Genomic DNA, 27931 nt, shown 5'->3' with positions numbered 1-27931 from the left:
GCTCCAATCAAACCAAGACCTTAACAAGAGCCATCTCAGTGCTGTGGTGTGGTCGAAATCCTGACTGGAAGACATCAAAACAGTTATTTAGTGCCAAGAAAGCACTAAGCTGCTGAAAAACAGCTTTTTAAAATGATTTTACTTAAAAACCACAGATTTGATATGGGCCTGTAACTGCTCATTAGTGACGTGTCTAAATTGCTATTTTTTAAGAGTGACTTAAAGACTGCAGTTTTCAGGGCCTGTGGGAAGAAACTTGAGAGGAGAGACATGTTGACAGTTTGTAGTAGATCCGAGGCCATGCAGTTAGAAACATTTTTGAAAAAACCTGTTGTCAGAATATCAAGGCAGCATGAGGAGGATTTCAGATGTTGTATTATGTCCTCCAGGTTATTATGGTTGATAGAATCGAATTGTGTCATGCTATATGAATTGTCTAATTGTTTGAATTTTGTCTGTGAAGAAGGAGGCCCTGGTGGATAGAAGGTCAGAGGCTACAGACACAGGAGGGTTGGTTAGCCTGTCGACAGTAGCAAACAGGGCACGTGCATTGTTAGTGTGTTTGGTGATGATGTCAGAGAAGAAGGACCGCCTTGCATTTCTCAGTTCTAAATTATAAATGCCAAGTCTCTCTATTTTGGAGATCTTTTCTTATCAGAGACCACCTTCACCTTGGCTGGTGCAATGGCATTTGTAATTGTAGAAATTATCTACAAGCTCACTGACTGAGACCCATGAGAGGGCGGGTGTGGAAGAGAAAGCCTGAATAAATATTTCACTGGTGTTTTCAGTGACAGGAATGATCAGAGAGAGCAACATCAGTCACCACAACCTTGAAAATGTTCAAACCTTTGGAGATGACTAAGTCCAACATCAGCCGCTTATTGTGTGTGTGCTCTGTCACATGCTGAATCAGTCTATAATTATCAAGAACACATCGCAGTTCTTTAGTCCCTCTTTCCTGGGGGTTGTCAACATGGATGTTAAAATCACCAACAAGCACAGTCAAAGTCAATACAGATTATCGACAGCAGTTCACTAAAGTCATCAAAAAAGGTTGCCTAGTATTTAGAGGGCCTGTAGATCCATCCATCCATCCATCCATCCATCGTCAACCAGTTATCCTGCGTACAGGGTTGCGGGGGGCTGGAGCCAATCCCAGCTGACATCTGTAGATATTTAGAAAAATAGCTTGAGAAGAGGAATTCAACTGAAGAGCCACATATTCAAAAGAAGCTAAATTTCCATAAAACATATTTTGCATTGGAGGGAGTCATTAAACAAAATGGCAACTCCACCTCCTCTCTTATGCAAGCTAGCTTCACTCATAAAACTGAAATTGGGAGGGGTAGACTCGATAAGGACAGCTGCACTGTTATCTTGGTCCAACCAAGTTTCAGTTAAAAACATGAAATTAAGATTGTGAGTGATTATAAAATCATTGATTAAAAATGTTTTTCGAGCCAAAGACCTGACGTTTAATAAAGCTCAATTTAGTTTGTTGTCTGCGCCACTTTTTGCGACAGGCTGTGGCTGACGAGGAATTGACGCTAAATTTGCAGCATATGTTGAGTGATTCCTGTTTCTTAACACATTCACCCTTCTTTTTCTATTACCTGATTCTGACTTAAAGCCGGTGGTGGAAGTGGACTGTTAGTGGGGTTTAGGGTAGAGAAAATGGGAGTAGGGCGAGGGAAGTGGCGGGGAGTAAGTTTGGTCTCAGGACTAACCAGCTCTTTCATATGGTCAGTAAACTCCAACGGGGGGAGGAGGGAAAGGGTGTCTGGAGATAAGGGTGACCTGGATGGGGATTGGGGGGCTGAAGATGGTGAATCCTCACAGGTGGTTGTTAGTGAGTGGGTTGGAGACTCTTCCTCTTGGCTCTGATGTCTCCCATGGTCAGAGCTCTCTTCTTGTGGGAACTGTGGTCACTCTCCTTCAAGGTTTCTGGCGTGTTGTTTTATGTCTGCTTCTTGTTTGGTTCCTCTTGTCTCTTGTCCTTGGCAGAAATATAGAAATATAATAATATAATGCAGTAAGGCTCTCAGGCAATATGTATTGCTTTCAAACATGTAGTCTCCTGTAGATCAATTTTTCTCATGTAATATCATCCTTACTGAGTCGGCTGCAACATGTCCTCATTCCTAAACGACAAAATATGTTAATGCTTACCAAGATAACACATTTAACGTTTCCTATACCAGTCCAGTGACAGGTATGTAGAGGGGAACTAGATGTAGCTCCCAATCATGTCAGGAACTTCCATGCAATCACTGGTACTTCATTTACTTCCAAATGACAGTTCAATGACTAAAATGACTCAAAGTCTGTGTCATCTCATAGGCCATTCTATGCACTGCACAAATGAAGTGAGCCAATCACCACCTTTTCTTTAGAGATTCATCTTTCTTAAATAAACAAGAAGATATGTTACATATGGGTCGCTAATTCCACAGTTATTTCAGCATAAACAGGGGATATGTGTGCATGAAGCTCAAGGTCTTTAATACTCAAAATTCTGAGGTCATGTCTAACTCATTGATCAAAGTAATTGAAAACAGCAGCAACAACAAATGAAACGGGGTGACTTTATACCATAGTGGTTATGCTCTCACTGTGTATACATTGCAATCTGAGAAAAAAAAAAGTCTGTTCAAAGGTTATCCTCAATGTACAAAACAACTCAAATATATTTATAAATTAAAGAGAACATTTGTCATTTTGACCATATGGAGGCTATTCACATACATACATAAAGCTTGACTTACTAATGAAAGAAATCAACATTTTATCTTTTTCGCAATTGCTCATAATTGAAGTTACAGAAATCTTTTCCTGCCTTGTTCTTGTACACAGACCTTTTATGAGCATCATAAAACAGTAATAAATAACATTTTTGTTGTATTCTTCTGTTGATATTAAAAGACTGGTTGATCAATTAAGCATAGAATGTTCCAATCATGTATTTGAATTTTGGTAGTGGGTTACCCCTTTATTTACACTTCTGGGTTAGAGCTGTGTCTTTACTTGGTTTAAGTGTATGATTACCCCAGTATGATGCAAGAGCTGTTTACAGTAATGGCACAAGTCACTGGTGACCTTGATGTATATAGGTGCTTTGTTTGCTACTCATTTAGTATTGTGCATCTAAACTTTCACACATGCACAAATGCCTATGAGAGTGACATAATGTCACTAACATCAAATCCAATCCAATTATTTTCTGACAATACTTTCATTAAGATATGCCCATACACTGTCAACCGCTTGAAATTTGTGATTACAGGTTTGCAAACATATTTTGTGGGGAAAAAAACATCTGAAAAAACGTTAATGGTGTTTTTACACACAGATCTGAAGATGGAGTCCATCAGCTGTAGATTGCTTTCAAGCTGTTTTGCAAACCAGAATCTGCTGGCGATTCACAGCGCACAGCGCACCGCCTGGCGCCCAGAGCTCTCCAGGCTGATAAGTGCTCTGAAAGAGGTAGGGGATATTCATTCAGGGCTCAGACTCGCCATATCCTCAACAACCCAGAGAGCTATAAAGTTAAATAAAAGATACACCATCCTGGTGATCTAAAGCATTAATAATTCAGTTTATGTTACAGTTTTATCCGCCCTGGCGCGATAAGGCGCACAGCAGAAGGTAAGCGCACAAGGGCGAACATTTGTCCATTTGAGTCAGTGACTGAAAAATAACTGTGAAAAACTTAACCCAACGACAGAAGAATAACGGGAAGGTAGAATGTCTTATTCCGCTACTTCTCAGGGGAACACACGGAGGTTTTCTGGTGTGGCACGTGGAAATAGACCACCGGATTTGGAGCTGTCGGAAACCAATTTTTGCGCGCCTGAACCTGGGACACCTGTGGCCAACGATACGTTTTCTGAAAGAGACAAAATGCCAGAGGATAGTAACACTCCCAACGAGGTACCCCCTGTTCACCTCCACCCGTACTTATCTCATCCCCGGATGTCTGTGCGGATGTCGGTGTACAGTACCGGGGTCCGTCCAGTCCTCACCCGCGCCTACATCCAAGGACGCGTGTATAACTTTCTGGAAAGGCCGTCTGGCTGGAAATGCTTCGTCTATCACTTCACAGTGTGAGTGTTTTTATTTTCATAATCATCCAGATCCACGGGGTATTCAAGGGTATAATTGCAACTCTAAGATCCTAATTAAACAGGGAGTTAATTGCGCATGTAAAGCCTTGGAAGCCCTCACTACAAAGAATTGTTAATCCTGCGAATTTTAGAAAGATGCTGCACAGATATCACAGCACAACTGGAGGTCCCTTCAGGATCATTAAAAGGACATTTTAGTCTAGACATAGCAGATTAAAAAATACCATATAATACATCACAGACAAGAGAATCTCAGACAAAAAACGTCCTCCAAGGAGTACCAAAGGAATATTACACAGATATTTCATCTGGGAGACTATTTCCTCAGCACCATTGAGCATTTAATTTTCCAGATCAGTTTGAGTGCAGGAACACAGTGGTGTTTCTTGTTTGCATTCAGTGAGTCTGAAACAACAGAACCTTTAAACCAATCCAAGCAGACAAGGATTGTTTTCCTTCCTGACAGTATGACAGGTATGTGATACTACCCAGTTTTATGAAAATAAAATAAAAATAATATAGCTTGTAATGAACATAAAACTCGGAGTAATGTAGTGTGGAGTGGATTTTATCTGCTTAAGTTTCAATACAATGAAGATGTCCACCACATAAAAGTGATGACAGTTTTGTCAGTTTGCTTGAACATCTGTCTTTAAAAAACAAACAAAAACAAATTAAATATTGTTACTAACAACAAAAAACACAGTTCTGTTTTTCCAGGAAACTGATCCTCATTGGAGTGTTAAGGCAGAAGATTAGGAATTTGGGATGTGATCTTCCAGCTCACCCACGTGTGCTGTCTGTCCCCACTTGCTGGCACTGATAGCAGGCAGCTAAATTTGGCAGTTTGTGTGTGCTCGGTAGAAGGTACCAGCCCTGTCTGGCGCTGCCACCCTGTGACCCTGCAGTGTCGGAGGGGACGTAGGGGAACGCAGCCTGTCGGTGCAGGTTAGAGTCTCCGTGACTCAAAGGGAGCATGAGCCAACACAAGACAACCCAAGACAACCAAACACGTTAGAACATTAACAAGAAAAACTACACAATACACAATAATTGCTTAGGCATTAACATTTCAAATATTTACATTTGACTGGACATCAGGTGCAAACCACCAAGGTGAGGGGCCTTAGCCTTCCTGTAATGGCTTCACATGCTGATAGCTCTGACAGCACAAAATAATTTCTTAAAACACAAAATCAGAATGTTTTTTTTTACAAGTCAGTAGAACATTTTGGTTCTTTGAGTGTGTTGTGATAATTTTAAAAACTGGTGTTTCATTAAGATGTTAAGGATGAAACAAGTGTGTTGAAGTTGCCCTTTCAGTCTGTCACACTCTGCTCCATCTAGACACCAGCCCTGTTTGTTCAGATTTGAAATTTCTGGTTTCACCATGGTCACATTAGCATACCGTTAAACTTCCCCCACTCTGCCCCTAAAAAGGTAACAGTGTGTGAGAGCGATGCTGCAGTTTGCTGTCTGATATTATAGAACAAAGTGATGGTACATGCTAGAATAATGACTTCACACTTTGACAGTTGATCAAAGTAGAACAAAAGGGATCTTCAAACTTCAAGTCCACTGGAGCCAGCCTGGAGATTGCACAGAATACAGAAGCGCATCCTCGAATTTTTCCGTTATGTGTACTTCAGTTGATGTGAACAGGAGAGGCAGCCAACATTCGCAGGACAGAAATGTAATGTGATTGTACCTTCAAGATGACAGGAAGTTGTTCACCCAAACTTAAAAATCTATATATTTTTTAAAAAGCACATTTCTCTTAAGTATAAGTAGGGTTTAGACAAAACTAGTAGTTATTTAGACAAAACTTTCTCAATTCTACAATACAACCAGATTTTTGCTGTAAGAGCATGTTGTTAGGATGTCCTACCATCCAGCAGATATTTAGGGTCAGTTCGGTACCTTGTTTGATCGGGAGAAAAGCAGTTAAGAACAGGCCTGGCCTTATCACTGACCCAGAGCTCAAACGTCAGACTGGCCGAGGTCGAGGCCTTATCAGAGGTAACCTTGTGTGTGCGTATTTGCACATGCATATGTTTGTGTGTGTGTGTGTGTATGCTTACAGGGACTCAGGTTTGTTTTATCCTGGTAAAAAGAAAACAATAGTCCACTTCTCTGAAAAGGAACATGTTATTTATGTATTGCTTTATGCAATATGTAATTTACATATATTTATAGTAAGTATAATAATACGTATATGCCATGCTCTAACTGGGGTTCTGTCTGCAGTGTGCTACAGTCTAACAGTAAATGCAGTATTTTGGTCTAGAGCAGCATGGATCCATGCCACATGCTGGTTATAGATGAGTCGACCAGGAGAGTTTAGAGAAAATCCTAATCAGAAAGTGTTTTTCAGACTCAGCTCCATTTAAGTGAACCAGATATTCTGTCAGCCAGTATCAAGCTGGAGGAATTACATTCATAGACTATTTTTTATGATTTAACAAACAGGCTAAGAGTCATGCATTGTTATTCTTTTCAACATTTTTGACTTGAGCTGTTTGTATTCTACTTTTAACTGGATAAAGTCATACTTGCTTTTATCTTTCCCTCTTTTACATATCACAGGAGCTAAGATTCTTAAAGTTCACTCATGTGTTACCACCTTCTATCTCTGAGTTATTAACTGCATGCTAGCCAAAGTTTTGGCTGAGGCCCTGATAAAGGCTTGTACTGGTTCTCCAAATTAGAGAAATTTTTACAACAGTAAATTCATCTAAACCTCTGTTTTGTATTGCATTGCTTTTGTTTGATTTACTTTTTGTATTTTATCACTCTAAAGCACTTCATTGTAGTCATAAAAATAAAGTATGATTGATGTTCCAAACAGGGTATTTGATGGTAACAGCCAGTGACATTCTCAGCAGCGTCACTACTAACTCTTATCCTGTCCCCGGCTTTGTCTCTGCTCACTGCACAACAGACTGCAAGTGAATCTGTCCATCAATAATAGATAGGGGCAATGCTTTGAGCTTTTGTTTAGAGTTCAGTGGTGCCTATGTAGCTGAGCCAATGTATTATTTTGTCTGATGCTACTAGCCCACTAGAGGTAAAGGAAGTAAAATTTGATGGTGCAGTTAGTAGAAAGAGACTGACAAGATCTTCAGAATGCGAGATAAGTGAATCAAAAATGTATGATCAGCATACTGAGTGTTTATGTTTACTGGTATTTCAAATGCTCTGAAATCATTTAAACAGAGTTTCATTGACAAATTACCACCATTAGTAAACCAGAGTGTTTGGTGTTGAAAGTTTGGTGTTCATTTTTATTTCTCATTATCCATTTTTTAACTGCCTCTGTCACATTTGAACATAAGATTTATTAATTACACTGCATCATAACTTGTGAACATTGTTTCTTTTTGCGCTGCTTTTCTTAATTCATATTTGTTTCAGTTTACACATGTAGCAGATAGGGGTTTAGCACAAAAATTCCGGACCCTGTACATAGGTTCTCTATGGGCACCTCCCCATGTCCATGGCTATTCAATCTAGTATTTTTGTGGGCCCTCCTCACATGAGGGCCCTGTATACTCACTATTTTCCCCCTAGTCCTATGCCCCTGGGCACAGATACCAAACTACATTTTGCTGTGCTGTGTTGTCTATTTGTTTTGTTCTTTCAGTCAGGACCTGCTGCTTTGGTAGATGTGTTACTCACCAGTCCATCTTCCCTTAGCTGATCTCTCCTGTCTTTTATCTGTGTTGACGTGTGGCGTGCACGTTCAAGCCTGCGTGTGTATTTGTGTGTATGTGTTAGTTTGGATTCCTGGCCAGTCTTCAATAAACTCAGGCTGTAGCATGTGGTGATAAGCGCCTCCATGGTGCAAACACTGACTGGAAACTATAACTCCCTCTACACATAGTTTCCATCAAGTGTGGTCTCATAGGAACAAGACAGTGATGCTTTAGGGCTTTTTTTTCCTGAACAATAGTTTAAAACAAATTTGACTAGATGACAGTAGAGCAAATACTTCCACCTACGCTGTGCAATATTGTCAAGATATGCCAGTTCAACAGTGGGTTTCTCCCATGCCCCATTACCAACTAAATAAAACTTATTTAACCTTTATTTAAAAAGGAAGATTGAAATCTCTTTTCCGAGGGAGACCTAGCCAAGGAGGGACACCGGTTACAATTTAAATAGAAATAAAAAGTTATAAAACATAATAATAAAAACAGTCAGTCACACAAAAATCACATAAAGAAAGACACTAAATTGAAAAAAAAAATTACATTTCTCAGTGACACTGTATTAAAGAAGTGGACGTAGTCACAGTTACGTCATCCATTGGTTTTGAAGCCTCGAGTTTGGCATTGGCATTGGACGTGACGATATTTGGATGAGTCAATGGTGTTAGCTAGCTTGGTTAACAAGGTGAATATGTAATTCACATTAACTGTGATTTTAAGGATGCTAATGTTGGCTAGCGAAAAACAGGCTTCTTTTGGCAACCAGTTAGAAAGATTGCGGGTTTAGGTCACATCCGCATTGGCTTCACATTTGAGACCAGGAGGTTCCCGCTTGGAATTAACATGGCTTTAAATTAATTTAATGGGACAAGATCATTTAGATGAAGTAAGTTGGGACATGATCACATTTTTTAGGGGTTCTGGTGGCTTCATGTTTCACTTACACTTACCACATTAAAAGGATAGTTTGGGCTTTTTGAATAGGGTCTGTATGAGGTATTTATCTATAATCAGTGTATGTGCAGTAGATGGGAGTTGGCACATTCCCAGTTTGGAGAAGCAGAGAGTTATACTGGCCCGGAAGCTAAGTAATGTACTGCTGAGGACAGGGTCAGCAGCAAAATGTATTTTAGCCACCTAAAATAAGGCCCACCAAAAAACTAAATATCAGTTCAAGTGTTGGCTGTATTTGGATGGACTTTGTGTCCTGCGTGAAACCAAGTCAGCGATAACTTAGTTAAAGTTTTAATTTATCTTAAGTCACGTAATCTCCTACTACCTAACCAAGTAGTTTTGTTACCGAAATCTAACCAAACATTTAAGTTACGTAACTACTTACGTCACTTATGTCACATAACTTACTACTACTACTTACTACTCACAGAGACACTAAAGGGTACCTTGTATGCCCAGGGGTGTGACAAATAGCCATAGCCAGTTGTGTCACTGACCTTTCCCTTATATGAAGAACAAACACTGCCATATGTTTTGTTTTTAGTTTTCTTTTGCAAAGTTTCAAAATGTATTCATTTCAATTCACTGTACCAAGTTTTGAAATAAAACTGGCAGAGCAGTTATCTAAACAGGAAACAAGCTTTCCAGTGCCTCAATGTTTTGTGATTGGGCCAAACATGGAAGTGTGTTCTGTCAGCTGATGGCAAATGAACTCAGATGGTGTCCTTCACTGCTATATCTCTTGCCAACGGAAATGAAAAGTTAATCAGTTTGTCCTTGCCACAGTGCCAGCCTTTTCACAAAGTCTAATGCACATCCATTCTTAATGTTTTAAGATACCCTGCTAACAGACACACATAATGAAATGGAGTGAAACATAACCCTAACTTCAGTTCTTGGAGGCAATACTGCAATAACAAAAATAAAAAAGGTGTTAAAAAGGGTACTATATGTAGACCTTTGTTGTAAATATATAATATATAAAATCCTGTTGGTTCAAAAATTTGTTATTTGAATTACAAAAAGGCCACATAAGAGTGTTTTTGTTACAGTGTCACAGTAGCTTGATGCCTTATCTCAAAGAAATAAAATATATTTATCTTAAGGAGTTACAGACATCTTATTGTTGCTCCAATTGAAACACTTGTGACCTTGAGGGGGAGTAAGGGGAATGTTAAGGAACAATTTAGTGTTTGTTGATTCTGTGTGTGGTGTGCTTGTGCGTGTGTGCACAACCGTGTGCTCATTATTTGACAAGTTTATCACGCACTTCGGATTAATTTAACGGCGATTAAAAAAGTTCACAGTATTTCCTCCAGAGGGCTGTCCTTGAATATTTGCTCAAATTCAGTCAGATACTCTTCATGACAAAAATATAAAGTAATGTTATGCTGTCTGTAAACTTATTTTTGAAAGTTGTTCAGAAGCTAAAAGATAAAAAGTGGATTGAGGAGACTTGTGTTTACATGATTTCACTGATGACAAGTTTGCAAAGCTTTGATTTGAGGAAAATTAAGTTTTTAGGTAAACGAGAGCCAGTTGGACCATTATCCAATTAGAACATATGAGAATATATACAAAGGAAACAAGAATATTCACCAACATGAAAAAATTACACTTTAATCAAGATCAATGTATGATGTGCTTTATTTTCTACAGGTTTCTCATAGTTCTGGCCTGTCTGATCCTCAGTGTTCTGTCTACCATTGACCAATACCAGGCCTTGGCTTACACAACACTCTTCTGGGTGGTAAGTGTTAAATTTGATTATAGTTTTTTTCAATTGCTCACACACAAAATCTTTACATGTCACACAATTCTTGAAACCTCTCACTCAAGGAACAAAACCTCATCTCAGATCTCCCAAACCATAAGCTATTTCTCAGCTCTTTCACTAAGTTTTCAATTGCATAAAACACTCAACATTACCTAAGACACAAAAATCTAACAGGAAGTGACCTGCTTTCCTTTTCCAAACACAACCAATGAAAATGCTAGACTTATTCACCAGGTCACATACCACTCCTCACATGTGCAAACACTGCCAAACTGATCACAAACCAATCACTGCTTTAGCATATAGTAGACGTCTTTCTTTTAGATTTTTGTGTCTTAGGCAGAGAAATGTTTGTAGTGTTTTGAAAAAAGTGTTTTATGCAATTGATTGAGAGATTTTAGGGGCGCATTATTCTGATGCTCTTAAGAGAGATGCTGTGCGCATTTACGAAAAAGGCACAGCAGAGTAATTTCATTCATTATTAAAATCTCGAACATGCCAACAGGATCGGTCAAGATCTAATGTTAATTCACATTCTATGTTCTTCTCCACATCCAAAAGTTCCAGGTTCATACAATGAAGCTGTTTGGAGTAAAGCAGCTGTCCTCCTGATCAATCCTGTGCTCCATCAGAGCATTTAAATTATTTCAGAAGCTAAAAGAATTTAGCTTCTTGAATTCTGTTTCCTCTGGACAGTTTGTGTCCTGTCATGCAAAATTTATAGCTTCAGCTTTTTTTGTTTTGCTGCTTAAATACCCCATGATATTTGCTGTGACTTTACTGCGCACATGGAAACATTTTTCTCGATTGCTTAAACATATTTCTTGAAATTATGCCTCTTTTTCTCAAAACTCTAAACACAAATCCACAACTTCTCACCCAATTCCCCAAACATCCTATTTTCAGGTCAAAATGAGGCTTTCCACTCAAAACCATTCAATCTCGCTGAAAAACCAAACTTTGCCTTCAGACATAACAGACAAGCCTTCAAAAACACACACACTACAACACAGTCTTACACACTGGTGAGATAAATTCAAAACAATACAAAAAACTGGTTATTAGTAATGTTGCTTGTGATTGTCCCCCTCAAAAACGGAAAGTAAAAAATGAACACGGCAAAAGAAACAACCAATGTAAACATTTGCACATTTTTTATTCCTTAGAGTGTTATACAGTTCAACACACCAAACAACAAATTATTCTGTCCCAGCATCCTGTCGTTGGTCTGGGACAGGCCAGAGATTCTTGTTCTCCACCTCTGACCTTTCCTGACTCTGGTCCTTTTACCTATCTACTGAAGGTTCTGATTGGTGTGTTATCAGTTTTGACTGTGTTTCCACCTGGGTAGTTGTGTGCTGATTGAGCTCACCCTATGCTGACTTGAGTGAACAATATTATGAATGTTAGTGTTTTCTCAATGACCGCATGGTGTAGGGAATGGGAAATAAAGGGATTTGTGTGTAGAGTTTAGAGAAATGGGTGTTCTTTTTGAAAAATGGAGTTATGGTTTTGAAATTTTAGTTTAATAGCCTGGTTTTAGTATTTAAGCAATTGAGAAAAACTGTAAAATGACTGACAGCAGCCTCTCTAATCATGAAAACAAATCATTAAAGAAAATTAACGATTTGATTACTGCAAGTACATGTAAATACAGTATTGAATATCTGTATTTTCAAATACAGTATGTCCAAAGAACAAAGAAAACTATAAATGAAAAGCACATTACACTCAAAAATGTTGTGCAACTGCAAAATCAAAGTCAATACAATACGAGACTTCATCCACATCACATGCAACATTGCCAAGCAAAGGAGGAAAACCCTCGACAGTGCTGGATGGAGCCTGACTGTAACAACACTCCACACCTATCTCACCACAGGCCAGTTCCATTGCACGTAAAAGATTTTCCATAGTAAAGGAGTTTCGGTCATAGACCTTCCACCATCAGGCAGAGATAAACTCTTCTGTTGGATTGAAGAGCTGTAGGTTGAAGGTAATCATTTATGAATCACTGGTTGCTGATTTACGTTGAACCACCGGACACCACAGTGAAAGCTGACATTGTCCCATAGAAAGTATGTACTGCCGTCTGAAAGTAGAGAACCTGTCCCTTACTTGGTCAAAGTGTGACATTGCCACTACGCTGGCCAGGGACTCGACCACATTTTGGTTTGATTACATTATTAGAAACAAGTGCGCAGAATTATGAGTTGTTGTGTGTAAAAGATGACAGCTGTGGTGTAGTTGTGTTTAACTTTTGCTCCATGTATTTACCATTTTGCAACACAAATGCATCACAGTGCAAAAATGTGTTTTAGTAAGTGAGAATGTGTTTAGAGTTTTGCAAAAAGAGTGGATGAGCTTTGCAAACAGTGTCTTAACTACCTGAACCTGTTTAAGGTTTTGGCTAAAGAGTGATTGATTGGACAAATGGGTTTAGGCCGTTGAGCATTGGGTTCAGAGAATGGGGTTTAGTGTTTCAGCAATTGTGAAAAACAGACTTCAGTCTGCAGTGGAGTTCAGACACTGATAAACCAGAGTTGCAGAGTAACATTAGGCTACATGAACAGAGACGGTTTTTAAATCATGTCCACACTTCTGTCCATATCCCCCCACTGCTGTGAGTCTGCAATTCAATCAATAAATTGATGGTATAATGTGCCATTCATCCGCCATTGTAATCACATTGTGCCTAGGTACAAGTGCACCTGGATTTTAAAGGAAATCGGAGATGACACTCTGATTGGTTTATTGCATGTTACACCCAAAACACACCCATGATGAATTCACAGACTATGTACAACCCTTTTGAACCATGTGCCTGGCACAAAGACCATTTTTGTTAAGCAAAATTAGAGTTGGACACGCCCAAAACGCAACTGTACCATGTGACTCACACTGTGCGATTGTTAAAATAGGCCCCAAACTGTTTTCACTCTAGCAGTATAGCTACGGTGCCTGAGACAGGACAAAGCTGTCATCTTTGAGAGAAGAGATTGCCAGTCAAGAAATTAGGTTTCTTTAGATAGATATGTTAAGAAATGAGGTAAAACCATATGTTTTTCAGATGATCACATCTAGTGCATCAAGTATGACCACTGACAGATACCAGGAAAATGTAAGCCTCACTGTTTCTGCACCACAGTTCATTATAAACCACATAATACACGAAGTTTACGAATGCATTGTCGGATGAGGACCAAGGCTCCTCTGGCTTTGCTTTGCTTAACAACAGAAACACAAAGTAGTACTGACAGACATAATTTCAGCTTGTGGTAAAACGCTGCAACGATTTCAATGGGCATTTAGCACGTGAAAGTACAAATTACACACTTGTGTGCACAGTGGCTAAGCAATATCCAGTAACGTTTTTTTAATGCAAATTCTGAAAGTATTCATTATTGGTCACTTGATAGGCACACAGTCTTGTTATATATCACCATTAGCAGTAAAAAGAAATACATGTTTTCCACCAGGGCAGTAAAATGTGAAGTTTAGCTGCTGATCTGAGCTTCTCTGCTGTTATTGTTTCATTGCCAATAATATTCATCAGCTGTTTGTCTCAGGAAGGTAACGGCACATTTCTGTCCACGTAACAAAGCCATAACAGAGGCTGGAGAACAACTACATGAAATTACAATCCAATTACATATTTTTTATATCAGCGCAGGAAAACATCGTCGTTTGGGTTTTGGTCAATCTGAGAATCTGATAGGTCACAGATTTTGGTGTTACGCCGGCAAAGCCAAACCACAGGCTGGAGAATAAGTAGGCAACATGAAATTAATCCATATTTCACAACACTGACAGGGGAAACATGTCAAGTCTCTCAGTGATTATGGCCAGCTAATAGCTAAAGCTATCAAACAACAGCTTTCATTTGCATCGCTAAAGTCGGACAAACTTATTTACCTGTCCAGCAGAAAACAGACAGCTTCAGCTCCGCTTTGAAAACATCTGTCTCACATTCTAGCCTTCCATCTGGGAAAATCCACATCCGGGATTCCTGCTGTCAGCGTGTGTACTCGTTCATTTGTCCAAATGTCACTTCTCTTCTTACTTCTAATAAACCAGAGGACTACTCAGAGACTGTATATTACAATTACTATTATTTGTTCTTCTTCTTCTTTGTACATATTCAATGTAGTGACGGGCATCTACACTGCCGGAATTATACAAACAGAAGAAGAACACAGTGATGACGAAATGCACTCTGTGGCGCTGTTTGTTTGTTGTCGGCTAGAAACATGACGACAAAATACAGCGACCTCCATAGGAGAGGGTGCCCGCGGTTATGTAGATATAAATGTTTTATTATGTAAGGTCTTTATACACCACTGAAAACATAGTTATGGATATTATATTGCATTTCTGTCAATAGATCCTCAGAAATATTACACACTGAACCTTTAAATACTTGGCTTTGGAACTGGATGGTGGCCAGTTCAAAGTAGACTGGAGAAATTTCATTTCACCTCCTGGGCACTGCTGACGTGACCTTGAGGAAAGCACTAAACTCCCACCTGCTCAAGGGGCGCTGCTATGTCGCAACATTTCTCCCCCTGTTGCATGTCATGGTCCTGTGTTTGTCTGTTTGTATTTTGGGCCTGTGTGTGTAAAATGTGGGGCTGTCCCTGACCAAGGATTTACGGTACATAGTCAAATCAGAATCGTCAAGTCCTGCCTATAGTTGACTGATAGTCGAATCATGTGTTTTTGTGCACGACAATTGCGAGGGGGGGGAACACGTGGTGGCTCCGCTTTATTCTTTTGTCTCTTTTTATACAACTTATGCTGTAAAGTTCCAGCTAAACTGATGCTTACTTTTGACCCTTTTCTCTCTCTCTCTCTCTCGCCTGCCATTTCCCTGTCTTGTGCAGAGTTTAGCGTGCATGCCGTGCTGCGCCAACTGCATGCACAACTGTCACGATCCTGTCCTGAGTTTCTCTGTGTGCTGTATTTTGATTCTTGTTTGGGGGGTTTTGTATCTGCATTTTAGTCCTGTCTTCTGTTCTGTTGAGTTTAATTCTCTGTGAGTTTATTTATTGGTCAGTTCAGTATCTGTTATTTAGCCCCGCGTTTTAGTTCTGTGTGTTAGTTCATGGCTTAGTATTTACTCCTGGTCTGTATACTTCGGTGTTCGTTATTTTGCCCATATCTGCTCCGTGTTCGGTTCTTAGTTCAGTCTGTTTTTCCTGTTACATTTGTAGTCTATCCGTATGATTTAGTTTTTAGTCTGTTCTGTGTTCCAGTATGTTTCTTCTCTTGTGTCAGTTGCCAGTGCCTTGTGTTCAGTGTTCAGTTTGCTTGTTTCTGTTCTGTTCCTGTTTGGATCTGTGCCTGCGTAAGTTTGTGTCTTTTCTGTTATTATCTGGTGTTTGTTTCATGCTTGGTTTCTGTCTGCCTGTCAAGTGTTAATGGTAATCCTTGAGTTATCCCTCTGCCTACCTGTCTCTCTGTTTTCCCACTGCTGTCTCTCTGCCTGCCTTTCTCGTTAGTCCTGATCCCTCACAACTGTGTTTCTCCCACCTGGTCGTTAGTCCCTGGTTTTAAATGTTTGCTGTTTCTGTTCAGTCTCTGTCCGGTCATTGCAGTGCGTAGCTTTATGTTGCTCTGTCATGTGTTGCTTTGTTTCGTCTCTTGCCCTGTCAGTCTTGGATCTGTACCCATGGACTACCTGTTTTGTTTGGATTGTTTTATTTGGATTTCTTTGGACTCAGCCACTCCAGGTTCCTGAACCACGAATCGAGTTCAACATACCCAGGATATCTTTCAGTTATCTGGCTTAACTAACCCTAACAATCGCGGTTGGGATAAGCGGTACCACGAAGCTGGTTATCAACTCGGTAACTCAACCCAGGGTTTCCCAATCCAGCCATGAGCACGTTCACATAAAAGAGGCAGTGTTAGCAGCAGATGACCAATTGCAGACATGAACAAGGCCACTGGCACCAGTGTCATATTTTACAAATGAGCAAAATTTAAGACGACAGAATTACGACATAGGCCTCTAAGTAGCACGGCTGCAGCTGACACATGCAGGGAGACAGAAAATCGCAGACAGTGTGAATACCTAAATGAACAGGCGTGGTCTATAATAATGCGTTGATTTGATGTTTTCTTATGAGCTGTATGAAAATATCAGCCTTATTCTTTCACCTCAGCTGTGTCGGCGTTTCCACATTAAGAATCGGACACTGAATCAGTGGTCATTACACCTCAATTTAAAAAGCTTCTCGTCACTTCAAAAATTAGATTAATTTGTTTAACACACTCAAAAGTGGTCCAAACATTGTTTTAAATGAACTTCAAAAAGAAAAATCCATTCATGCCATAAAATGTCTCAACATTTAAGCTACTGAAAACTCACCTCATTACCTGCGCCCACATCGCAAAAGGTGGGGCGGAACATGACTACAGTCTCTGTAGCAGGCTATACTAACCTAAAATAGGCTAGATAGCCTATGTTCATATTAAAATTTAGTATTTCAATATCCCTACCAAACTGCTCATAATATTCAGCCTCACATAAGAAAAATGAAACCCATTTATTTTAATGGCTGCGACAGGCTGTGTGAAACGGACTGGGAGCAAATAAAAATTACATTATAGGCAACAATAGCCTAAGGCTTTTAATCAGTCTCTTTAGGATGATATCGCTATAGCCTACAAGAGTTTCCCCGTATCACCGCAGCAAACATAAAACAGCCTATAAAACAGTCTGTGGGATTTCCTTCAGATAATAATGTCATTTTCCAAGAGAGCTGATTGGTCAGTAGGCAGTGTTTTCATAGAGTTGATCTCTTATCTGGAACATAACCTGCACCAGAGCGGGTTAGCCGTTCAGCATAAGTTACCATGGTCTACCCCAGTAAGAAGTGAACCACTTACTGAATACCCAGGGTTAAATACCTTCTTTAACTTTACCTGCTCTGCCCTGTGTCCTGCATTTGGGTCCTCCAACCTGCTTATCACATCACGACAACAACACCGGTGAAGCGGGGGCTCCACTCCGTCTCTTCAGCAAGTGTTCCTCCACTGCCACTGCACATACACGCTACGCATACACATGCGCACTGATGACCCAGGGTTAGGAAGCATTGACTGTGAAATTGACAGTCGAATCAGGCTCCGCCCATCGAAGCATCAAATCTTCAACTATTAGGGGTCAGCCCTAGAAAAATTGTAAAAAAAAAATAATAATAATGTAGTGAAAATAATATGTTTTCTGAAAGGGATTAATGAAGTAATTCTTCAGGTTGAAGAACCCCATGTAGTGTGAAGCAAACAAAGACTGAACAGGAATAATCTGGAAGTGATCCTAAGGGAAGTTTTGATAAAAGACAAGAAGCTCCAAGATTCCTATACTCATATACAGTGCCTTCCTTAAGGGCACGTCAGCATTCTCGTGGTATACTCCTATAAAGATTTTATAGATTAGTGAAACACTTACATAAACAAAACATGTCAAAATGCCAACTAACCAAATATGCTCATATCAACCTAATGAAAGTTATGATACTGTCAGTCAATTCCACACAGTATCTGTTTCTACTGTGATGGTTGCTCCATAAAAGTTAGCACTGCATTATTATAGGAAGAGTAAAAGTAGCCAGCCAGCCAGCCAATGTAAATAATGCAGGTTTCAAAACATTAGAAAATCAAATAATCAACTTTATAGATATTTTCTGAGGTAGCATGTATTTCACGTATTTGTTAGGCCTTAAGGATGCACAGAATGTGTTCGGGCAAGAAACACTGAGTAAACAGCTTTGTTTACAAGAAAATTCCATGGTGTATCTTCAGTGCTCCTGATCAGTGGCCCATGAACCACATGTGTCATTGAGATTTGAAAAAATCTAAATCTCAAGAGAAAGATGGACCTTTTTTTTAATATAACAGTGCAGTTTACATTGTAGATACAGCCAATAGCCTTTTTCCCTCTGCTGTCTCCTGATCTGATCTTTCCTTTGACATTCACCATCTGCTGGCATTTGCAAACAGGCCCCCCCTTTTATTCCCATTCCATGTCAAACAACTTATTAAGATAAATTAGAAATGATTTAATAAAGCGCAGAATACAATGATGAACAGATATCAGTGTTGTTTGAAAAAGCAATTTCACGAGCTGATTGACCTAACCGCTGCCTCACAAAAAACATTTTATGGACACTTTATTTGGAACTACATAGGCTTTTTTTAACAAACAATTTCAGGGTGTCCCGCTGGCCTGGGAGGACAAAGGCTCCTCCTCTAAAATCAATAGTAAATGGGATAAACTTAACCCCAGGACACCAGCTGCTGAGCACAGGAACTGTTTGGGTGATGGGTGAGCCACTCAAGCTTAGACAAAAGAAAACCCCAAGAAAGGATAAAGGATTTGAGAATTTTCTTTGAGGATGACTTGAGCGTGCCACATGTGACAAGTTCACCTTGGCCTAAGGATAATGGGATAAAATGGTCATGGTTTTTTATGAGCTAGCACATTACAATCTCAAATCCTACAGGTTCATTGTTGGACTCATAGAGATTGCTGCAGAGGTTCCTGTGTATGAGTCGAGGCCTGTAATTAAAAAGAAAAGTGGGTAATCTGTAAATAAACACAACAATATCATAAAATATACATTTTATGGCAAAATGTTTTTCAGCCTTAAGTTCACCCTCTGGAGATATTTAATCTTCTTATTCTTCACTTCTACAGAGATAATGAATAATTAATATTTGCTGCTGCTACCCTACCAAAATCTCAAACATTAATCTTTTCCACCCTCCACCCCAAAGGGACTGTTTTGTACTTTGTGCTTCTAGTTTAGAGATTTGCTCTGACCCTGCCACTCTTTCATTCACTCCTCTCCCACCACAGAAGCATCTTCTTAGTCTTTCTTCCTGCACACCCAAGGTTAACAGAGACCACTTTGTTCTTTATGCAGCACAGGCTGACAGTGTTTGTAGTGGTGTGTTTGGCCAGATGTTTAGCAGTTTGCCCAAAGGATTCATATTCTCAAAAGAATTTGTGTTTGTTGGATCCAAAATATTAAAAAGTGTTGCTGTATTTTTCATTTCATTCGGCAAAGAAAACTGTGAATTCACTAACAAAGACCATCAAGTCACATTGCAAATTACTTTATTGGAAAGGGAGGACGAACAAGGCTTGCATTTTTGTAAAATAGAGCTTGAGCATGAGGGGGTGAACCAAGGAATGAGTGGGGATTGATGGTGCATGTAAAAACCTCAAGGAGTGAGACTCACTGTGTGGGCAATGCCTAGATGAGATATCCTAGTTTTATTGTCCCCTATGTGGTTGCTGTAATGAGAGCGAAGGAAGTGAAGAAACACAGAAGGGGAGATTTGAGGGCTGAGGGACTGAGAATTGAGAAATATGAAAGAGGAAAGTGTTTGGCACAGGTCGTTGGCATTTGTTCTGGATCTTTCAACTGTATCACGCAGTAGAAGTCTTCACAATCTGAAATTAATCAATGGAAAACCTTCCTGAACCCGACACGCACAAATTAATTTTCGAAAAAGAGAACTCTGATCCGAATGAGTAGACTTGATCCAAAATGCGGTTGGCCTCAACAGATCTTAATGGAGAGAGAACACTTGCAGCAGCATGACACTGCTCAGTTAAAGTGGTCATATTATACTAATTTTCAGGTTCAAAATCTTATTTAAAGAGGTGGTATTATGCTTTTTGGCTTTTCCCCTCTCCTTTATTGAGTTATATATCTTTTTTGTGCATGTAACAGGTTTGCAAAGTGAAAAAGCCCAAAGTCCAGCCCAAAGGGAGTTCCCATCTCCCACAGAAAGCACTGCTCTGAACTGCTTGAAAACAGCTCATTTGTAATCCAGCCCTTCACTTCCTTTACTTGTGACATCACAATGAAAACGTGTCATAAAGCTTGCCAAGCGGCTAGCAGGGTCAGGCACGCTGACTTAACGGCCAACCCACTCTATCTCCTGAGCCACAGCCGCCCCGACTGTATATAAGAAATACGTAGTCATCGTGACATCACCTGGACTGCCGTTTTGAAGCCTCGAGTTTGGCCGATAGGTCGCCGCCATGTCGAGTTTGTCGAGAACAGGAAGTGCCCGGAAGTGATGATACGGCGGAGCTAACAGCCGTGTGTGGAGCTAGTTAGCTTGCTTAGCTAGGTGCATCTGTAACTCACGTTAATTCATTTTAACAGGGCTGATAACTTTGTCTAGCGAACAAACTAAATGTACTCACCAGAGAAAGTGAACAGCCAACTTCTAATAAGCTTTTTCAACGGTGCTGGTTAAATTTACACAGTGCCGAGGGTACGAGTTGGCTCTAGCCAGGTCGTTACCATGGCGACCTGTCAATCATATATAATCCCGCCCTAAAATATGCTCTGTTTTGTGGTCTATTTTAAAATAAATGGGACCATAATTTACTAAATGAACATCATTTTGTATTGAAGAAGACTTGAAACTAGCGACTGAGACCAAAAACTCATCAGGAAAGTGTTTACTGGGCTAATTATTCAGCTGAGAAGTAGGGTCATTTTCCCATTATTTCTAATAGAGCCGGACTTCTTTTTGCAACCAGAAGAGTCGCCCCCTGCTGGATTTTCAATAGTATGCAGGTTTCAGTGACTTCCGCATTGGCTTCATATTGTAGACCGGAAGCTTCCCGCTTGGTCTGAGCGGAGGCTCTTTGGCTCGACTCGCCTTTGTTTGGTTTTCCATTGTAGAAATGTTGTACCTGTACCTGCTTCCAGGTATTTTTTTTCGTATCACCTCACCTCCCTCCAGGTTCCAAGCGAGCTGAGGGATACTAAAATGTAACATGAAACACAACAGACTGCTGATTGGTCAGCGAGAATTGTCACTATTCACTGCATTATCATTGCTGCACCAGACAGAGGCTAGCAACAGAAAGTTTCATATGATTAGAGTTGTAATAGTTGGCTAACACAGCTATAGCACTTATAACTATAATGCTAACGTTACACCCGATGTGAAAGCTACTGAGCAAACTTGAGTAGTGGTTTATTGTAAGATGTGGAACAAAGATGCTGTGTGGTTGTGGACTTGTGAGTAACTTATACCATCTGCTAGGTTACGGTCGCAGTCTGAAGCGGCTTTGATTTGGATCACACTACCTTGTTTCTTATGACCCGCCCTTCTCTGCTTCTGATTGGCTAGTAGTCCTTACCTGGGAACTGCGCATGTGCAACTCCCAACAAAGATTTTGTACAAGTAAGATGCATCACTCTGTAGCTCAAGAGCGGTGTGTACAACACATAGGGTGAAAAGAGGAGCTGCAGCAATGAGCATAATACCACCTCTTTAAGGGTTGTACCAGAACAGGTTTACATGGTTTCATTTTCAAAAAACACTATATTTTTGTCATACTGTACATTGCTGTAGCTCCTCTTTTCACCCTGTGTGTTGAACGCTTCCATTTAGCTATAGAGTGATGGATCTCACCTCTACAAGATTCTTGTTGGGAGTCGCATATGCGCAATTGTTAGGTAAGGACTACTAGCCAATCAGAAGCAGAGTAGGGCGGATCCTGAGAAGCTGGTAAACACTGCTTCGGTTCAGCTGTATATCCCCTCACCAGCTTAGCAACATAGATTGGAGCAAGAGTTTCAGAGTGGTGAGTTATTAATCTCTAACAAATGTATCTTTCATCCATAAAGTTTTAACTGAGCTCTGTCTCTCACTGTAATCACAGCAAAGCGGGAAGAACAGGCTGGACTACAAACGAGCTGTTTTCAGATAGTTCAGAGCAGTGTTTTCTGTGGGAGATGGGAACTCCCTTTGGGCTGGACCTTTTTACTTTGCAAACCTATTACATGCACAAAAAGGTATATAACTCAATAAAGGAGAGGGAAAAAGCCAAAAAAGCATCTTTAACAAGCAGCCACGATGGAAAAAAGCAGCATTATAATAATAATGTCCAAAAAACAAATAGAAAATCATGTAAACTCATTCCAAAACTAATTTAGTTTAATAGGTTTTATGCTTCAAAGACTAATTTATAGAAAGTTCTATCTTTATTTCGGCACCAACAATAAAACATTTTGTAGCCAACTGGGCGATAAATAGACAGAAGAAAATAATCTTGAAACCATCTTAGTACCTGTGAATTGAATTCCAAATTGTCATTTAGTAGCAGGGCTCTTTCACATGGGCTACTGGTCTCCTGAAATATTTTATTCCTGCACTGATGATGAAGTACCCTGTGATCAGAGCTGATTCTGATACCCCTTGATACATTTAGTTAATTAGACCCAGGCACGTGATCTTCAACAACAGATGTTGGTGTTCAAACTTTAACTACAGTTTCCCCCTTCATACCTGTTTTTGCTCACTTCCTGCTTTTTTGGATAGACCATTTGTTTTTCAACCTTGAAGAGGAAATTCTCAGTGAATAAATTAAGAAATACAACATTTTACATATTCACTTTCAAGAATACAATTTAACATATTATTAATCCAATTTTTGTTTTACAAGGTGTGCTATTTTGTATTCACTGATGTTTTAATCTTTGGCTCTGATGAGGAAAATCTCTGCAATAATCCCTAGTTGAAAATGTCTGCTGCTGTACAATATGGAATACAATACAGTCTTCCTGAATGTCACATGTTTGTTCCACCCATTATTTGCTGCAAAAGGATCACGTCATTAAAAATCTATGAAACTCTATTGATTCACTTACAGACAGCTTCATTTCCAAATGCTTTTCAATGATTAAAAAATGTGTGAAGGTAATTGCATTCTCATTCACACACATTCATTATTTTCCACATGTTACTGTAATTGTCTGCTGTAATTGATTTTTTGAATCCATTTGTCCTCAAGGAGCACTGGAGGAAACTTGCATGGAAATGAAATAGAGCAGCATTAATTGAGAAGCTCTAATTGTCTGATCCTCGTGTTAAGCAGTGAACACATGCTGTTGTGGCTTGTTTCAGTTATTGTCATTTGAATTACAATAATAAATAATAAGGATGATAAAAATGAAAAAAATGTCCCGGGTGTGGTGCAGTAACAATTAAGCTACTACAGGTTAGTTTAACACAAAGACTGGAATGAAACTTCATTGCCCACATACAGTACAATCAACAACAGGTTGTCTGGTAATCAGCAGAGACTCCAGGAAGTTAGTGTGCTAGCCAAAGCCCAAACAAGACAAATGAGATATGACTTGTAAATTAGTAAGCTTTAGAAGTGCTGGTAGTCAGATTTTACTTTCTTTGGACCGAGCCGGGCTAGCTGTTTCCCCGTTTCCAGCCTTACTGCTAAGCTAAGATGACAAACTGCTGGCGGTAGCTTCATATTTATTGTAAAAATATGAGAGTGGTATTTGTCTTGTCATCTTACTCTTGGCGAGAAGGCAAAAAGTGCATTTCCCAAAATTTCAAACTATCCCTTTAAGTAAACACATTAAAATTAACAAAATAAGATAAATATTATCAAACTATTTGTTGGGATACATAATCACTTTTTTTATCAAAGTGGTTACAGTGCAGTTTTCATAAAGAACTGGTATGGTGCAAAGTTAAGTGTAAGAAATATAGTGTATCTGCTGAAAAAGAATCAATAATCCTAATTTCAATGAATTGCTGTGACATGTTTGTGTTATAAACTGCACTTGACATTAATGCACACTTTGGTGAAGTCTGAGCAGCTGTTCAGGTAAATTCAAATGATCTGCAACAGCATCTGATGTTTGATTTTCTTCTCCACCTGTCCTTCTCCCTTTATATCTTTATTTCTTTATTCTGTTTCCCTCATTTCTCTGACAGGAGATTGTCCTTGTGGTATTCTTTGGTGTGGAATATTTTGTCCGCCTCTGGTCAGCAGGTTGCCGCAGTAAATATGTTGGCATATGGGGCCGATTCCGCTTTGCCAGGAAGCCAATATCTGTTATAGGTGGGAATACAACCACCATACACATGCACTCAATACACATACACACAAACAGATGTATCACTCTCCACCCACACACAATATTTAAACAATATCTGTGATATATCCTGAGCTTCATCCTAAACGAGATATCTCAGACAAATTCAGCATGAAATTAAAACTGTCACTGCAATATGTTTTTCTGCCTTCAGCTTTTTATTCCTAAAATTGGAACCTCCAGGTGTTCTATTTTTTATTTTTTTTTAAATATGCAGCAATGAATATTATTTGTAACCCCTCTTACCTCTTTTGATTTATAGAAAAATTTTGTAATGAAAACTAATGATAATTTCTTAATGGAGCACTTTCCATCCACTTTTTAATATGAGCACTTTCTTCTTTGACTTTCTGATACCTCATATGGAGGACAACACCTGCTGTTGTTATGCTGCACCTGTGTATTGAACATCTGCATGCTTATCCCATATTTATACCTCTCTTATCACTACAGATCTCATTGTAGTTGTTGCTTCAGTAATTGTGCTGTCAGTGGGCTCCAAAGGCCAGGTCTTTGCCACCTCTGCTGTAAGGTAAGAGATAATGTGTACAGGTGGAAACTGTGTGACCAAAAGTATTTAAACACTTTGTGTACTTCAACAACAGGTTGTCAGGCAATCAGCAGAACTGGCCAGATGTGAGCCAGGTCTCATTGCCCAACATCAGTTGTCAAACTGAATAATGCTCTTGCAGTAGCAACGGGAGCAAATCCCTGCAATGTTCCAAAATCTTGTGGTAAACTTTCTTAGAAGATGGGTGACTTACAACAGCAGATAATGATCATGGTTTTGGAATGAGATATCTAACAATCACATATAGGTGTAATGTTTGGGTGTCCACATACATTTTGCCTTATAGTGTGTGTGTAGATACATGCATTTAGTCTGAATACAATGTCAGCATTTAAACACTTTTGTTACTTTCCAGAGGAATTCGCTTCCTGCAGATCCTGCGAATGCTCCACGTGGACCGGCAGGGAGGAACCTGGCGTCTCCTAGGCTCTGTTGTCTTCATCCATCGGCAGGTACACAATCATAGCTTTTTTATTAGTAAGCAGGAGGCTTTCTGTCAGGGGATCTATAGCCTGTTCTCATCACGTATTGTTTTTCACTACTACTCCACATGGGAAGCATTTAAAAACAAAAAGAATATTCAGCAGAATTAGAAGAAGAGCCACTGTGCAGTATGTTATGGTCATAAGCTCTTCTGCTAGAGATGACTATAACCCCTCCAGAACATCATTCAGTTGAGACAAAGAGGTGGCCGTGATTATCCCCCATAGCCAGTGTAGTTAAGCTGAGGCTGGTCATCAACGGCCACCTCGGCTGTAAAGTTTCACACAAATGCACAAATGGAGGCAGAGGATAGATGGCATGTGTGTAGGGGCTAGAATGAGACTGACCTTAGGATGGGCCAGGTTATACTTAGTCCTGATTGGGCTTTAAAGGCAACAGAAGCTGAGATGTCTTGTGTAAAATAAGAGTCTATGTGAGAACTTGGTGCTTTCATGTTCTTTTTTTGTTTGGATAACTTTCTTCTCTATAAAGTAATAATATGCCTTGTTAAGGCCCCGCACACCCATTACAGCCCTGCACAAGGAAAATGCAGTGTGCTAATAGTATGATGAGTATGCCATCAACCAGCTGGATGTTAGTGTGTGGTACCTCCAATATTTGTTCCTGTGTGTTTTTAGAACTGTTGGTTAAGTCAACACTAGACCAGAATATATTCTCTTACATAAACACATGAAACTGCAGCCCTTCTGTGTTAACAGCTGGAGTTTTTAAAGTCGATGGAGTTTCATTCACTCCAATCAGTATCCAGTCCTTGTGTTAAAACAGAATTTAAATACACACTGACTAGCATTCTAATGCTTGTGGCTTGTAAACATAATTTGTGCAGTTGTTCCTAGCTGTGCAGTTGTGTGCTGAATGTGTTTGCCAGGTTACAGCAGCAGCAACACATCTACTGAACCTCTGGTTGTTATTTAAGAAAGATAACTGAATGCAATCAAAAGATTTCCAAGAATCATGCACTTATAAGTTGCAAGCAGTGATGTTAGCTGAAGGTGATTCAGTATATTCACTGCGAAAGGTTTGATGGCCGCAAATGTCCCAAATATTCAAAAACATTGTGTAGTCAAATGAAGAAATACAGACACAGACGCTGAGTACCAGTGGACCATAAGTGCTATTTGTGGGGTAATAAGGGCTGGGGAGAAATGGATTACATGTAACAGCGTTACATAATCTAGATACCAAAAAAAAGTAACTGTATTCCATTACAGTACAGAAAAAAAAAAGACATAATCAGGTACATTTTCAAAAATTGATATTACTCAGTGCTATTTGCCTCCATATATGGTTTTAATATACATGGTATGGTATGTGTTTTTACAGAAACACGTACCTCTATGGTATGTGTACATGTTTCTGTAAAAACACAAAGATTGGGAGGGACGTGTCGCAGACATTGATTGGCGTTTATAGGAACCAGCCATGCAGACTCTGTGCAGACTGGTTCCAGCTCTCAGTGAATGAACACGGCAGCTGGACGAGGATGGATCATAGCCTCCGAGACAGACAGAGGCCAGTTTTACCGCTGGGAATACAGTCCCTAGGTGGTTTTCTTGCCGGATTTGGCTGTTGGCAACACGGGGCCAAGTAAGCTAATAGAGCCGCTAGCAGCACGGCTAACCGACCGAGCTACCCAGCCACAGATACAGGCAGATAGGTTACAGTTTGCAGTTTAGAATACAATAAAATAAAGGGGATAAAATAAAGTCAAATAAGATCGGGAAAGGCTCTCCTATAAAAGTATGTTTTAAGAAGGGACTTAAAAGAGTTCACTGACTCAGCCGACCTGATTTCCTCGGGCAGGCTGTTCCAGAGCCTCGGGGCCCCTGACAGCAAACGCTCTGTCCCCTTTAGTTTTCAGTCGAGACTCTGGAACAGACAACAGACCTCTGCCCGAGGATCTCAAGGTACGTGCTGGTGCGTATGGGACTAAAAGGTCAGAAATATAACAAGGCGAGAGGCCATGAAGAGCTTTAAAAGTGATCAATAGAATTTTAAAGTCAATTCTAAAACATACTGGGAGCCAGTGTAATGAAGCTAAAATAGGAGTAATGTGGTCATATTTCTTTTTTCTGGTTAAAAGCCTGGCAGCTGAGTTCTGGAGTCGATCAATAGATTTTTGGGTTAAACAGGTGAAAAGGCTGTTGCAATAATCCAGGCATGATGAGATGAAGGCGTGTAAAATAGTCTCGGTGTCCTTAAAAGTTAACATAGATCAAATTTTAGCTATATTTCTAAGTTGATAAAAACATGATTGAACAAGCTTTGTGGTGTGCTGCTCGAAATTTAAATTACTATCAAACCAAACACCAAGGTTCTTTGCCACAGGCTTAATGTGATTT

General features: G+C 39.7%; 1 protein-coding gene across 1 annotated transcript in view; it reads left to right on the top strand.

Annotated features, from left to right (window-relative positions):
- Window positions 1-3460: 3460 nt before the first annotated feature.
- Window positions 3461-27931, top strand: part of kcnq1.1 (potassium voltage-gated channel, KQT-like subfamily, member 1.1) — a 67546-nt gene continuing 43075 nt past the window's right edge. Inside the window, exons 1-5 of the mRNA XM_046032035.1 lie at window positions 3461-4106; window positions 10451-10541; window positions 24354-24480; window positions 24968-25046; window positions 25441-25537. Of these exons, the coding sequence (XP_045887991.1) occupies window positions 3748-4106; window positions 10451-10541; window positions 24354-24480; window positions 24968-25046; window positions 25441-25537 (753 nt within the window). The 5' untranslated portion in view covers window positions 3461-3747. The remainder of the gene's footprint in view (window positions 4107-10450; window positions 10542-24353; window positions 24481-24967; window positions 25047-25440; window positions 25538-27931) is intronic.

Source organism: Micropterus dolomieu, linkage group LG20 (assembly GCF_021292245.1).
Source record: "Micropterus dolomieu isolate WLL.071019.BEF.003 ecotype Adirondacks linkage group LG20, ASM2129224v1, whole genome shotgun sequence".
NCBI lineage: Eukaryota > Metazoa > Chordata > Actinopteri > Centrarchiformes > Centrarchidae > Micropterus > Micropterus dolomieu.
Note: the sequence above shows the minus strand (reverse complement) of the source record. Positions and strands in the feature narration are given on the sequence as shown.